General features: G+C 40.2%; 1 protein-coding gene across 2 annotated transcripts in view; it reads left to right on the plus strand.

Moving 5' to 3' along the window:
* Positions 1-14,099, plus strand: part of LOC146383131 (metabotropic glutamate receptor 8-like) — a 120,715-nt gene extending 106,616 nt beyond the window's left edge. For both annotated transcript variants that reach the window (XM_084934301.1, XM_084934302.1), the window contains exons 8-11: positions 919-1,058; positions 1,320-2,255; positions 12,455-12,701; positions 13,467-14,099. In XM_084934301.1, the coding sequence (XP_084790427.1) occupies positions 919-1,058; positions 1,320-2,255; positions 12,455-12,701; positions 13,467-13,516 (1,373 nt within the window). In that variant the 3' untranslated portion in view covers positions 13,517-14,099. The remainder of the gene's footprint in view (positions 1-918; positions 1,059-1,319; positions 2,256-12,454; positions 12,702-13,466) is intronic.
* The last annotated feature ends 975 nt before the right edge of the window (positions 14,100-15,074 follow it).

The following is a 15,074-nucleotide window of genomic DNA, read 5'->3' on the forward strand; positions in this document are numbered from 1 at the left end:
GGTGCAGTGTTGTAAAGCACAATGCCAATAGACTCTAAACCACTGGGGACTTACTCTTGGGAGTGACAAATCATGCTTCTTTGTCTAGTAATCCGGTGGACTATGTGCAATGTAAGTCTGATTTTGATGTTCCCCCGGAGAACATCATTTGTCTGAAGGACTGATGGCATTTGCAACAATGCATCAGTGATGCATTGTTGCAAGTATATTTAATTTTTTTTAATTAAAATTTATGCATGCTGTATGCATTTTGTTCTTTCCTACACCAGCCAAAATACTGTTTTTGGTTATTAACATTTGAAATGATGAAGGCACTTGAAAAGTAACACAAAATAGCTGCCTTTCCAGAAAAACACAAAAGCTTTTCAGAAGCACTTAAGGTTTGCATAAAACTCTGTTTACGCTTTCCCTCCCAGGCTTCTAGACTTTTGATTGGCCAACATTTCTACACAGCTAGGATTTGGTGTGTTCTTGACAAACATTTGACTGCATTTTTGGCTTTTACGTGTGGGATTTGATTAAACAAAATTTTTTGACATAAAAATAGGCTACTAAGATTTTAGTTTAATTTTTGCTAATAATTAGTGGTATTTGAATTCCTGTTACAATGGATTACTTTGTGAGCATCAGCAAATCATCAATCAGGACATCTGGAGAACATTAAACTCCAAATTGCTTAAAACGTGCATATAAGTTATAAAATAAATATACAGTTAAAGATTTTAATTTTAAACTTGAGTATTTTCTAGCACTTTTTTATCAATACCCCTTTTTTAATTTAATCTGATATCTCTCTCTTTCCAAATTTACGTCTCTTTCCGCGTATTAGGATAACTCTTTATCTTGTTTTTCCCTTTTCCATCAATTTCTAAAAACAGAATGTTCTGCTCTTTTTTGTTGCTTTGTTGCTTTGTTCAGGAAGTGCAGGGACTCCAGTCATCTTTAATGAGAATGGGGATGCTCCCGGACGCTATGACATCTTCCAATATCAGATCAACAACAGGTCGGTGGCAGAGTACAAGGTCATCGGGCACTGGACCAATCAGTTGCATCTAAATGTAAGGGCCGCTAACTTGCAAGGGGTATAAAACATGAAAATAACAAATATGCTCCCCAGTCAAGCGCAAAGAAAAAGTTTTTGTGTTTCTCAATTTGATTCTTTGCACTGCATCAAGAAGAATCAGTATCTTATTTGATTGTGTTCTGTTTAGCTCTATCTAAAAACTGTTGCTGTGTGCAGTTCTATAATATATTTGAACTTTGATTTAGACCCAACTATGATGGTACAGAGTGCTTAGTTTCCTATTCCCTCTCCTTAGATGGAGGCCTTACAGTGGACAACTGGGGACTGGTCCCTTCCGGGTTCAGTATGCAGCCTGCCCTGCCACACTGGTGAGAGGAAGAAAGTAGTAAAGGGTGTGCCGTGTTGCTGGCATTGTGAGCGCTGCGAAGGATACCACTTCCAGGCCAGTGAGTTCACCTGTGAGCTCTGTTCCTACGAGAAGAGACCCAACCAAAACCGTACTGGCTGCCAACCAATCCCCATCATCAAGCTAGAGTGGCACTCGCCCTGGGCAGTGGTGCCTGTCTTCATCTCTGTTCTAGGCATTATCGCTACAACCTTTATCATCGTAACCTTTATTCGCTACAATGACACACCCATTGTGCGTGCCTCAGGTCGGGAAGTGAGCTATGTCCTGCTGACAGGTATTTTCCTGTGTTATATCATCACCTTCCCCATGATTGCTGCTCCTGATATTGTCGTCTGCTCCTTCCGCCGCATTTTCCTGGGCCTTGGAATGTGCTTCAGTTATGCTGCGCTGCTCACCAAGACTAACCGTATCCATCGCATCTTCGAACAGGGAAAGAAGGCAGTGACAGCACCACGCTTCATTTCGCCAGCCTCGCAGCTAGTTATCACTTTCTCACTCATCTCAGTTCAGCTGTTGGGTGTCCTCCTGTGGTTTGCTGCTGACCCACCACATACCTTTGTGGACTACGGGGAGCAGCGCACACAGGATCCTGAGAATGCACGGGGTGTCCTGAAGTGTGACATTTCTGACCTATCACTTATCTGCTCCTTGGGATATAGCATTCTCTTGATGGTCACATGCACTGTTTATGCTATCAAGACCCGAAGTGTGCCAGAGACCTTCAATGAAGCCAAACCCATTGGATTTACAATGTACACCACCTGTATTATCTGGCTTGCCTTCATCCCTATCTTCTTTGGCACAGCACAGTCAGCAGAGAGGGTGGGTGCACATCAGCATAATTCACTTTCATATTTATGTAATATTTACCCATCTAACAGTGTTTCCAAATAGAAACTAGACAAATCAGCAATGTCTAAATATGCTCTCACACATGCTGTGTGTACGCAAATGATAAATGACACAAGACCAGTTCATAGAAAATCATAATGTATCTTATATTGGGCTTAGATAAAACCTGTTAATTCATTCACTGCATGTAACAAGCTCTTTTTCCACCTGCCTTTATATCAACCGAAAAATCACAATGCCAGAATACCAGGTAAGTGTGACTTCTGTGTTCTGTGCCTGAGATGACCATAGTAAGGAGGATATCTCCTCTCCACCAGAAAAAAACTGTTTGAAACAGAGTGCTTAGAGCTTTTGCTGTTGATGTACAGGAGCTGCTGGAATATCTACTGACATCATCATCTGTAATTATAGGCCATTCTACTATTAATCACCATTAATTAACCATTAATCATTTAATTATATTTTGCTTGAAAAATGGGAAATATAGTGAGATATGCCAAGGTTCGACTAATAGTTCTTTGTTGGCGCAAGAATGCTATTTTATGTCTTTCAAGATATATGTGTTATCTTTGCTATTTTCTTAGATTCAACAGGCTGTAACTAAAGATAGAATTCAAAAGTTTTCTAATTTTTCTGCTATGTGTAACTACAATACTTGTTCACTGTCCTTTCATGCTTTAATGATTCATTGAAGCATGGGAAGACAGTGAGTTAACTGGCCTAAGAAAAAAGACATTCCTCTGAAAAGCACTGGATTTAAAATGAGTGAAAAAGGAGCCAATGTCCAAAGAAAAACTACACAGTGCTTTATACTGCTAAAAAAAAAAAAAAAAAAAAAATATAGAACACTTTCAAGATGTATAATATCTTAACAAGAAAGAATTCATGTTGGCTATCTAATATGATATGAACTGGATAACTTTAAAATGAAAAGACCCACACTTTTTTGATGAAAATGAAAATCAACTTACAGGGGGCTGAATTCAAATATACCCCCAAAATCAAGGTGAAAAAATTATGTAACTGCCTAGTCCATTTCCAAACTTTTCTTCACAACTCAAACTCAGAATGGTACTCAGTAGTTTGTATGGCCCCCATGTGCTTGTATGTATGCCTGATAATCTTGGGGCATGCCCCTAATAAGACAGTAGATGGTAGCCTCGGAGATCTCCCCCCAGATCTAGACCAGGTCATCGCTGAGTTCCTGGACAGTCTGAAAAGAAACTTGATGAAATTCCTGATGCTAACCAGTCCTCTGTAGTTGGTGGAGATGAATGTGGCTTAGCCACCAACTAGATATCAATAAGATACTGTACACAATAGAATAGAATAAAATAAAATACTATATACAATCAAATAAAATCGAATAAAATAGAACACAAATGCTATATACAATTTAGTATAATACAACGATGCCAGAAATGAGTAATGCACTTAATGTTATTGCTATCCCAATGCAATTTCTCCAGGAACTGAAAATTCTAATTATTATTATTGTTATTCATGATTTTTCAAATTTACATCCATCCATTCGTCCATCCATCCTTCTTCCTCCACTCATCCTGGCCACCTGGCCTCCTTCTCCCTGGCCACCCCCTCCAGCTTGTCCGGGGGAACAGCAAGGTGTTCCCAGGCCAGCCGAGAGATACAATCTCTGCAGCATGTCGTGAGTCTGCCCCGGGGCCTCCTCCCGGTGAGACATGCCCAGGACACCTCCCTCAGGAGGCATCCTTGTCAGATACCCAAACCACATCAACTGGCTCCTTTTGATGTGGAGGAGCAACGGCTCTACTCTGAGCCCGTCCTGGATGGCCATCCTTCTCACCCTATCTCTAATGGAGAGGCCAGCCAGCACTTTTGGCCATGGCCTCAGATTTGGAGGTGCTGATTCTCATTCCCACCGCTTCAAACTCAGCTGCAAACCGATCCAGTGCGAGCTGGAGGCCATCACCCAATGAAGCCAACAGAACCAAATCATCTGCAAAAAGCAGAGATGAAATTCTGAAACCACCCAAGTGAAAGCCTTCCACCACTTGGCTATGCCTAGAAATTCTGTCCGTAAAAATTACGAACAGAATTGTGACAAAGGGCAGCATCCGTTAGGGCTCCGGCAGAGCCCTGGCACCCTCAAGTATCCTTGAGAGGGTAAAGAGTTGGTCCAGTGTTCTGGGACCAGGATGAAAACCGTTTTGTTCTTCCTATATCTGAGGTTTGACTAACTGACAGACTCTCCTTACCAGCACTCTTGCATAGACTTTCCCAGGGAGGCTGACAAGCGTGATCCCCCTATAGCTGAAGCACACCGGTACCCCTTCTTAAAGATAGGACACACCATCCTGATCTGCCAGTCCATAGGTACCGCCACAGATCTCTATACAACATTGTAGAGGCGTGTCAACCAAGACAGACCTACAGGCCTTCAGGAACCCAAAGAAAACCTCATCCACCCCCAGGGGTCCTGCCACCAAGGTTTTGGTTAACTTCCTCACTGACCTCACTCCTCATGATGGATGGGTTGTCCCCCTCATCCTCAGACTCTGCTTTCTCTACAGAAGACATGTCAGTGGGATTAAGGAGTAGGGCTGCCACGATTAGTCGACTTGTCATGATTACATCGACGATCAAAATCATCGGTGACTAATTTAATAGTCGACGCGTCGTTCGAAGCTTTGTAAGATCCTGAAAGATGCAGGAATAAGTAGTAGGATTTAAGAGTGTAATAACGGACTGAAACAGAAGATGGCAGCACTGCATGTACAAGGATGCCACCTGCCCTTAAATCCAGAAGAGAAAGAAGCAGTCTCCAAGATCGTAGCTGTCCAAAGGCTGCATCCTCTGGAGGCTGCATTTGTAGGCCGATTGCGTTACAGCGATGCGAAAGCTGTCCAAATTCGAAGACACTTCCAAATGCGGCCGACAAATGCGTCCTTCATTTCCCCAGATTTGAAGGTGTCACTACCTGATCCGTACCGAAAGGAAATCAGGTCAGGTGTATCCTTCAAGGCCCAGCATATCTCAGAATTTATAGTGCAGCCCAGCCAATTCCAGTTTCAAACAATGGCGGCAGCTACTTAGTTTAAATATTATTGTTATTACTCTTATTACCTATAAGATATTTTCAGGCGAGAATGTAGCTGTGCAAACTTCAAATATCTGCTCAGTTTATCAAGACATCACATATTTGAAAAAGTGCTCCAACGTTTTCGGAGATGTCTGTTACCCACCAGCTCGATAGCTAGCCGGGGTTCAAGGCGCACTAGAGCCGGCGAGAACAGCAAACTCTCGGCACATCATTTTCAGACCCCCGCAGTCTTTCGCTACTCAGGTTAAACATGATATATAAGTCACTTAGATAACTTAAAAAATGTTATTGTTTGGCTTTTTTCAGTGTTTTATTTGTTCCTGAGTAAATTGGTTTGGCTGAGATTAAAGTTATAGTTTTCACACAGCTGAATAATCGTCAAACAGAAAACTGATTAAACAGAAGTGTGAGATGGTCGAGAGTTTACTCCAATGTCCTGTTACATTTTAGATAGAAAGGAGCAGACGGCTGAGTTTATTAAACTCCACCGAGACAATCTGCAAATTTCATTAAAAGTTTAATAAACTTTCGTCTTGTCTTTATTTTTAGTTAGCACGTACCTTAAACACTTAAAGCTGTAAGCTAATGATAGTTATATAAGAGCAGATGCATGCTGGTGCAATAAGCTGTATGTTTCACGTCCAGTGGATACGTGATCTGATTAGTCAACTAATCGCAAAAATAATCAGTGACTAGTTGACTATAAAAATAATCGTTTGTGGCAGCCCTATTAAGGAGCTCCTTGAGGTATTCCTTTCACTGATTTTATTGGCTGCCTCCAAAGTCCCCCAGGCTAACCAAGCCCAATAAGACGCCTTCTTCCGCCTGATCACTCCCTTCACCTCTAGTGTACACCAGCTGGTTCAGGGTTTACCACCACGACAGGCACCAGCCACCTTTACCGACAACTCAGTGTAGCAGCCTCACCAATGGAGGTGTTGAACATGGTCCATTCAGACTCAGTGTCCCCAGTCTCATGTGGAGTTCCACAGGGCTCAATATTAGGTCCATTTACATTTTAATGAAAAGAAGACTGAAGTTCAAGTTCAAATTTTATTCGCCACATGCAGGTTGCCCTGCAGTGGAATGAACCCGCCCCCCGACCTTACAGTAGAGAAGTGTTGGGTGTTTAGACCTATTAGTTCCTGTGAGTTTCCCCATGTGAATTTTGAGCCCATGGGTTATGCATGTCATGTCCACAGTTGCAAATCTGGGCTTTATAACAGATGGTGAGTTTAAACTGGAGCAGTAGTGAAGTCTAGCTTCTTTCATTTAAGGCCTTCTTTCATTTCATGGCCAAGGTGAAATCTATCCTCTATAGGCAACATTGGAGACAGTAATACATGCCTTTATTTGTCATGTTTAGCTGTAGTAGACAGGATGAAGGACACAAATGCAGGACTCACAAACACTCCATAAAATAAGCTTGCAAAAAACAAACCTGAACTAGAAACTGAAAACTAATAACTAAACACTGGGAAACTAGAAAACTAGGAACCCAGGAAACTAGAGACTAGGGACGAAGATAATAGGGAAGCACACAGCACATGGGGTAACGATGTGACAATGGAAAGAGGAAAACAGGGCTTAATGAAATGAGGGAATGAGACACAGGAGAAGAGCAGAGAAGAGAGGGACACGAGACTGTCAAAGTAAAACAGGAACCAAGAGACATTCACAAAGATGCAGACTTGACACTGAGACATGGAGACAAGAGGGAAGGGTGACTAGACATGAAACGTGGAACACGGGGAAGGCAAAGTAACAGAAACCAAACAGAAATAGAAAATAAGACTATAACACACAGAGAACAATAAGGAGAACCAAAACCATGAATAACACTAAAACAAAGAATATCAGTTAATCAAGAAACACAAAACACTGTGTCCCAGACCCAGTACTGTGACAGTATTATGTCTCTGTGGGATTACTGTAGTGCGCTATATGAACCAAGAAAAAAAAGAATATTCCCATTTAATGTTATTTGTGATTTGCTGCCTCTTTGGAGCTAAAAGAGGCTACTCAAACACATGAGATATCAGTGGAAAGCCCAAGATGTCCTCTATTTAATACATCAGGACTTAGTAAGATAGCTCAAATAAGTCACAAGATATTGACCAAAAACAAATGTCCATACAGAGGACATAATAGAATAGGCTGGGCCTCAGGAGGTTATGCAGGAGTTAGACAGTTTTCCCTCTCACATCTCCAGTTGGTTCAAAATGCCACTTTTGACTGCAGTGTGTAGAGAAGTGAACCTTAAGCCTATTATGGCCACACTCCATTGGCTGCATGTGCACTTTAGAATCCCTCTTAAAGTTCTTTTGTTTTTAAAACCTTAAATTATTTAAATCCTTAAATAGTTTTGGCCTGTGGTACCTCTCTGAGCTGCTTTACTCATACACATACACACATACATGTCCAAAGTCAAGTAATCTGACCAGCTGCTCATACATGCACAAAAAGCGGAAGTTTGGAGGGTATTTTCTTTTGTTGACCCCAGATTATAGAATAAATTGTCTTTGCACATTAGACAGTCACCTACATTGTCCATTTTGAAACTCATCTTAAAACTCTCTGGCTTTTCAGCCCATCATGAGACATTGATCTTACTTGTTTTTATTTTGTTTTGTTGTTTTATAGTTGCTTGTTTTTGTTTTTATTATAGTTTTTTAATTGGTGTTATTTTTACTTTTTGCTAAAGTGCTTTTTTTTTTTTTGCCTGTCCTGTCTGGCACTGTAGCAATCAAAATTATTGTCTGAAGGCCAAAGAAAATGCCCAAAGTGCTTTAAAAATGAAGTTGGTATGGCATGTATGGTATAGTACATTACAATGCTGCCCAGGTAGCTGGAGCCAGACTGTCCGTACGTGACTGGCCTTCAGCTTCAAAGCAATGTGTGACAAGCAAATTACTTCCAGTTTGGAAATAGCTTAAGAATGTATCTGTAGTTTGCCATGGAGTGGCAGATCATGTGGACTAGCATAATTTCACAGATACTCCAAAATCCAAAGTAATAGCAGTGGTGAATGGACTGGTTCTTATATAGAGTTTTTCTACTCTACAATACAAAATTTTTAATTTATTTTATCAACTTTTCTTCTGACGATGCTGTCTGTTTTGAGAGCTCAGTGGCTCTGCGTTCGACTACTCCACCTAGGCTGCACTGTCGAGTGCAGATCCACTGAGCGCAGCGCAAGCTAGTGAGACAGAAGCTAAGCTCATTGCAACATGGCAGCCGCCTCAACGCTACCCGAAATTGAACCTCCCCCACCCTCATTCAGATCTGGCGTTTGGAACTATTTTGGTTTTCATGTGAAGCATGACCCTGATGGACAAAAGTAAAACAGTATGTTGGATGTGCCACGCAATGCTCAATTACATTGGTGGGAACTAGTGCGTTAGCGCAGTTAGCTCGTTAACGTGTTGACGCCGGTTAACGGAGATTTGCCGCGTTATGGCGTTAACGTCATTTTAACGAGATTAACGCTGACAGCACTAGTGGGAACACAACGAATATGACTGCACATTTACACCAACATCATCCTAGTGCAAAGACAAGTGGAAGCAGACAAAAACAACAAGCACACATGCTACAAACTTTACCCGAGTCATTTAGACAGCCGTTAGCACATGATTCTCCTTATGGGGACCTGATATGTTTAATATGCTGCTGAGAATATAGCCCAGAAGAAGCGTATAGTATAGCTTTTATTTTGGAAAGAGACATTTCTCTGTAATAAACTCTCTTTTCCAAAGATGAGTGATTTCTCGATCAGATAGATTTTTTTTTTATTTATCATTTTGTTGTTTCAGCAACATTAAATTTAAAAACTGTACTTTTGAGTTAAAATATATATTTATAATTTTAATAAATGACAAATTAAAAAGGCATGAACATTTTTTTTGTATCGAAAAAATATCGAACCATGACACCAAAGTATCGAACCGAACCGTGAATTTTGTGTACTGTTGCACCCCTACTTTTTACCCTTCAACACCTCAAGTTCAGTTTGATTTGAAGAATTCAGGGAGCATTTGATCCTGAAAATTGGCTATTTCTGTTAGGCTTAATAACAGGATAACCTATATCCTTTTTGCACAAATCTGAAGTTTGGTAGACTAAGACTATATTTGAGAGTATAATTGTAATGCCATTTCACGTTAAAATGCTCCTTTAAAAACCAGCGTGTAACTATGAGTACGCTGCTGGCTTACCTTTCTTCTCTATGTTTCCTAACACTTATTATTAGACTACTGTGACCTTCAAACACTGGTTTTATAGTAACAGATTATATCTAAGAGGCCACATAAATTACTTAAGAACTTGTTTTTCCCTATATTTTAATTGTGTCGTGCATTTTCATAACGACTCCTTAATGCATCACTGGAATCACTGCCACCTACTTGTTTTGGGCTTTTAAATATGGAACTCACCATCTGTCGCCAATGTTCCTTCATCCCCTTTACTTCCTCTCTTTCCTGGTGGCTGAGCAGAGCACCACTGAGGAATTCAGCCGTCAGTTTGACAATCGGTTAAAAGGGCCATTAACCCGGCTGTGCTTCCTTGAGGTGGTTGTCATAGTAATGAAGTTGGTGTCAAAACAGTCAGTAACAGCAGGTGGCATTCTGTTTTGGGAGCATAAGCGAAGGTGTGCTGTGACAGATGTTGCAAGGCAGGAATGATCTTTTTGGTGCCTGGTTGAGCTCCCCACGTGTGTGTGTGTGTGTGTGTGTGTGTGTGTGTGTGTGTGTGTGTGTGTGTGTGTGTGTGTGCTTGAGTCAGGTTGAAAACTGTTCTCTCTCTCTTTCACTCTGTTAACTGAGTCAACAATTTCCTTGCTGCATCAGACAGTTGGTTTTCATCCCAACACAGACTGCAGCACATCTGTCAGCTGACGGAGAAGACAAACACTTTAATACTTCCTGTTTCAATTGAGACCACAAAGATGCTCTCCATTTAAATCTGAGAATCTGCTCAATGCTGCAATGTTTCATTTTGGTTCAGTTAAAGCAGTTGGAGAAAATTTGCTGCAGTGATGTCCACCTGATCTGTGACTTCATTGTTTCACTTGCACTGGTTTTCCTGCTCAGCTATCCCTATTTTATTCATGCAGCAGCTCATGTCTCTGCTGCATAAAATCCACCTGAATGTACAGGAGTTACTGTTTTTCTCAATAGCTAACTCAAAATCAGTACTCTCTGGTGCAAAATAATTCATTATTTGGTTTTTGTACATTTTTCCAATAAAGCCAAATAGTTTTGTTTCTTTCACCCCTTCTGGCCAAAGTTTTAGAAGGACAAATCTTGTTTAAGTTAGTATTGCGTATGTTTAACTTTGCATGCTACTTACGTCACTCATAGTTTTCATTTTCAGCTCCATGTTTTTATTGTCGCTAGTAGAGAAGCTTCTTAGCAGTTCAAAATAATTTTCATTTATCTTATGTATTTCAACCAGTTTATCCACTGTCAGGTTGTTTGCTGCTGGGTGAAATTGGTTGCAAAAAAACGTACTATTGTCACTGTCATTTGTTTGTAAGGAGATGACAGCATGTCTGCAACTACTCAACAACTAATTATTAAGCAGCTGTGAAACTGAAGAGTTCCCATTCAAAGTAAAATTTATGCCTTACCACTTCAACAAATAAGGCTTTTAGTTTGAAGCTGAACAGCCTCTGGTTTCTTCCAGTTGGTGGTTAGTTATCAGAAAAGTTGACTGCTTCAGTGCAGCTAATGCTAGAATACAGGTAAATGCAACAACCTAACGAGCAACCAAGTAAACACAAAGAGTACCCTCGTTCCAACTGATTTCACAGAGCAATAGCCAGCACCCTCTAACATCTTCACCTCGTTTTTCAACTAGCCAAGGATCGCACATTTTTCTCTGGCAGCAATCTCTAGGCCTGTGTGACTGAGGTCTTATATTAAAGATATCACCTTTCACTGACATCATACAGTTCAGCAAGTAGAAAAACTATTTACACCACTCTGAAGCGGGAGTTTCTAGATCATCACCATTCAGCAATACTTCTACATACACTGACATCATCATCACGCTTTGGTTATTTTTTGCATGTGAGCATGAAACATACATTATGTGAAAAAGAACATTTTAGTACTGTCGAGAGAAGTGGGGCAGAGAGAGATTGAAGTCCCCCTGACTTTCCCCTGTCATCACATCTGAGAGGTGGTAAAATGTTTCAACATCCAGTCTTATCTGTTAAAAATGATCAGAGTGCTAAAATAGCACTATTCCTTATTTGCTAGTAGTAAATTCCCTTTATTCTCAATCAAAGATAAATCAAAATAAAAATGTAGAAAAGATAACAAATATTGTTTAGTACTGATCAGAATAGAATCAGGTATGTTAAAATTAAGTACGTTTAAGTTTAACCCATATAATAAATAAAAATATATGGTTTATGAAATTATACTAATAACAGGCTGCACTGTGAGGCCTTCAGAAAACTATCTATTATAACAGCCAGAATAATTAGCTCTTCTAAAAAAATTCTTCCTAGGGTCTCTTTCATTCTTCGGATGGACCTTGAGGGCATGGTAGCGCACTTAACACTTTTTCCTCCTATCCTGACTCTACAGCCAAAACTGTGAGGATCAGAAGAATTTGATTTGTCACTGAACAGAGGGAAACAGGGGACATTAATGACAGTTACTACAGTAATCATAATACTTACTTACTCATAATGCATAATACAAACACTTTAATTCAGTGTTGAATTAGATTAATGCGAGCCTTCTTGGCTTCTCATTGGTTTGTGCAGTACAGCCAATAAATGACAAAATATCAAATCACATTCTTTCTGTATTTAACACATTACATTAATCTCTGAATTGGGAATGACTGTGAGCTGGATGAGCTACTAGATCACTGAAATTAAACGTCCATTTTTAATATAAACTTTGTTTAAATGTAATCCTTGGAATTATTATAGGTCACTAAAAGCACCAACTGTTTCATAGTTTCTTTGTACCGCAGTTGAGCATTATTAGGAGGTCGATGTCTTGGTCATTGTACTGCCTCTTTGAATCTCATTCTCAGCCAGTTCTTCCTTCTGTTTTATCCACAGATGTACATCCAGACGGCGACACTGACGGTGTCTCTGAGCCTCAGTGCTTCTGTCTCTCTGGGCATGCTCTATATGCCAAAGGTGTACATCATCATCTTCCACCCCGAGCGGAACGTCCCCAAACGTAAACGCAGCTTCAAGGCCATCGTCACCGCTGCCACTATGACCAGCAAGCTGTCACACCTGGCAGCTGAGCGGCCCAACGGCGAAGTGAAGACTGAGCTTTGTGAGGGTATGGAAGCTAGTGGTAAGTGTGACCAGGAGATGTTTGATAGCTGGCATTAAAAGACCAGGAGGAGACAGGGAACAAGATGATCTAGTTAAACATTATCCTTTAAATTATGGTAAAAGTATTATTGTTAGAATCAGAATGGACAGATGTGCAAGAAAATATATATTTTGTTGATGAGGTGATGTCAGAGGCAGAACGAGTTTTTTTCTTCTCTTCAGTAATAAGCATTTAACATGAAGTGGCTGGAGTTTATTTAGACGTCACCTGAGACTGGATTTGAAGCCAAAACTGCTTACAGCTCAGAGTTACACTTCAAAGCTACTTCTTAGTCCATCAGCAGAAAATCATGAGACGTCAGATTGTTTACTCATTCGAGATGTGCTGACTGAATTGCTCTTCTTTCTTTAACAAGCAGGAGCTTCCACATCACTTTTAATTTCTCTGCCTTATAGAAGGCTGGTGTTCTTACAGGATAAAAGAGGTCGTCTTTTATGCTGCAGAAGTAATAAACATTCAATTTTCCAAGAGAAATAAGAATTAAGGTGGTATACAGAATATAATAATCAGTCATTTTTTTGGTCTCAGTAGAATCCAAGAATTATGTTAGAATTATTCAAATCATAATCTTACCATATAGGTATATACAGCGGAACTGTGGCTAAAGAAGATTGATGAAACCATAAGAGACAAAAAAAAATACCAATAGAGAAGAGTGAGAGTTGTCTGTTGCTGTTCTAATATCGCAACTCATAAACCTGCTGTTTTCTATCCTCTTGTTAGTGCCACCTCCAAAAACGACCTATGTGAGCTACACCAACCATGCGATGTGAAGATATAACAACTTTGGCACAAAGACCTTTTGGGACATTTAATATGCACATTTTTGTCAGATTTTGAGGAAAGGACACCACCACAGGCTATGACAGAAACGAGGTACTCTGAACAATTTCAAGATCAGAGGGAGTCTGTGGAGTTTTTTTGTTTGTTTGTTTTTTTCTGTTTACAGACAGCAGGGAACAGACCTCAGCGGAGCAAAAAGCCTATGATAATCAGAAGTAAAATCCATCTGAAAAACATTAAGGGAACAAGAAGATGGTAACTGGAGACTCAAGCAAATTTTTTCGTTTAAATACATTTTTTAAAAATCTTCTGAAAGAAATTGTGGGGACCAACTGTGTTTGTTGCTATTCTAATTGTATGTTGACAACAAAAACAACTTAATAGTGGTTGTGAAAATTCTGATTTTGTCTGATGTTGTGTGTCCATTGACGTGCATTTTGAGATGATACTGTCACTGTTTTTGACTAACTGGTTGGCAGGTTTTGGTTGTGATATGATTAAATGCCATGGTTTAACTAACGCATGCACTTTTTGTACAAAGGCTCTATTTATAATAAAAAAAATGTTTCTCAAGTCGTAGCCATTGTTTGTTCTATTTGAAGGGGGAAGTCTGAAAAAGAATAAATTGACAAAATTAAAACTTTTCTTTTCATAATGGCTGTGGCAACTTTTTGATTTCCCATTTATTTCAAACTGGCGTTGTCATCTCAATGACAAAAAGTTTATGTTATGGAAACACTGCTGATTCCTAAGTGCAAGGCTTTCAGGAGTGCATTTTCTTAATGTTCTTGATAGAGGGTGGGTTGATTTCTTATGTCAACATGCAACCTGGTGTTAGGGAAATGCTAGTGAATCAAATAAATGTATATTAAGGTGGTCGTAGATTCAAAAGTGAATCCAATTAATGTCCTAACAATCTCTTTCTAAAGACCAATAGTGCCAATTTGTTAGCAAAAGAAAGAGTCTTTAAAGTGGACATGCAAGGTTAATTTGAAACATGGAACCCTACTCTACAGTCTTCTTCATTTACATTTGGGCTTCAATTCTCCTCCCTTTTAATATGAAGTAATCCACTCAGTAAGAAGTAGTGATATAAGAAATCCTTAACCAAAGCATAGCAGCAGCACGGTGGCACGGTGGTTAGCAGTGTTGCCGCACAGCAAGAAGGTCCTGAGTTCAATTCCACCATCAGGCCAGGGTCTTTCTGTGTGGAGTTTGCATGTTCTCCCCGTGTCTGCGTGGGTTCCCTCCGGGTACTCCGGCTTCCTCCCACCGTCCAAAGACATGCAGTTTGTGGGGATAGGTTAATTGGATAATCCAAATTGCCACTAGGTGTGAATGGTTGTCTGTCCTTGTGTGTTAGCCCTGCGACAGACTGGCGACCTGTCCAGGGTGTACCCCGCCTCTCGCTCTATGACAGCTGGGATTGGCTCCAGCACCCCCCGCGACCCTGAAAAGGATAAGCGGTAGCGAATGGATGGATGGATTAACCAAAGCATGTGAATAAGGTCTCCAAAAAGTATGGAATCTCTTCTCTGGAGGCTTCTT

The sequence above is a fragment of the Perissodus microlepis genome, chromosome 7 (genome assembly GCF_051167445.1).
Source record: "Perissodus microlepis isolate ML-2025 ecotype Zambia chromosome 7, ASM5116744v1, whole genome shotgun sequence".
Classification (NCBI taxonomy): domain Eukaryota; kingdom Metazoa; phylum Chordata; class Actinopteri; order Cichliformes; family Cichlidae; genus Perissodus; species Perissodus microlepis.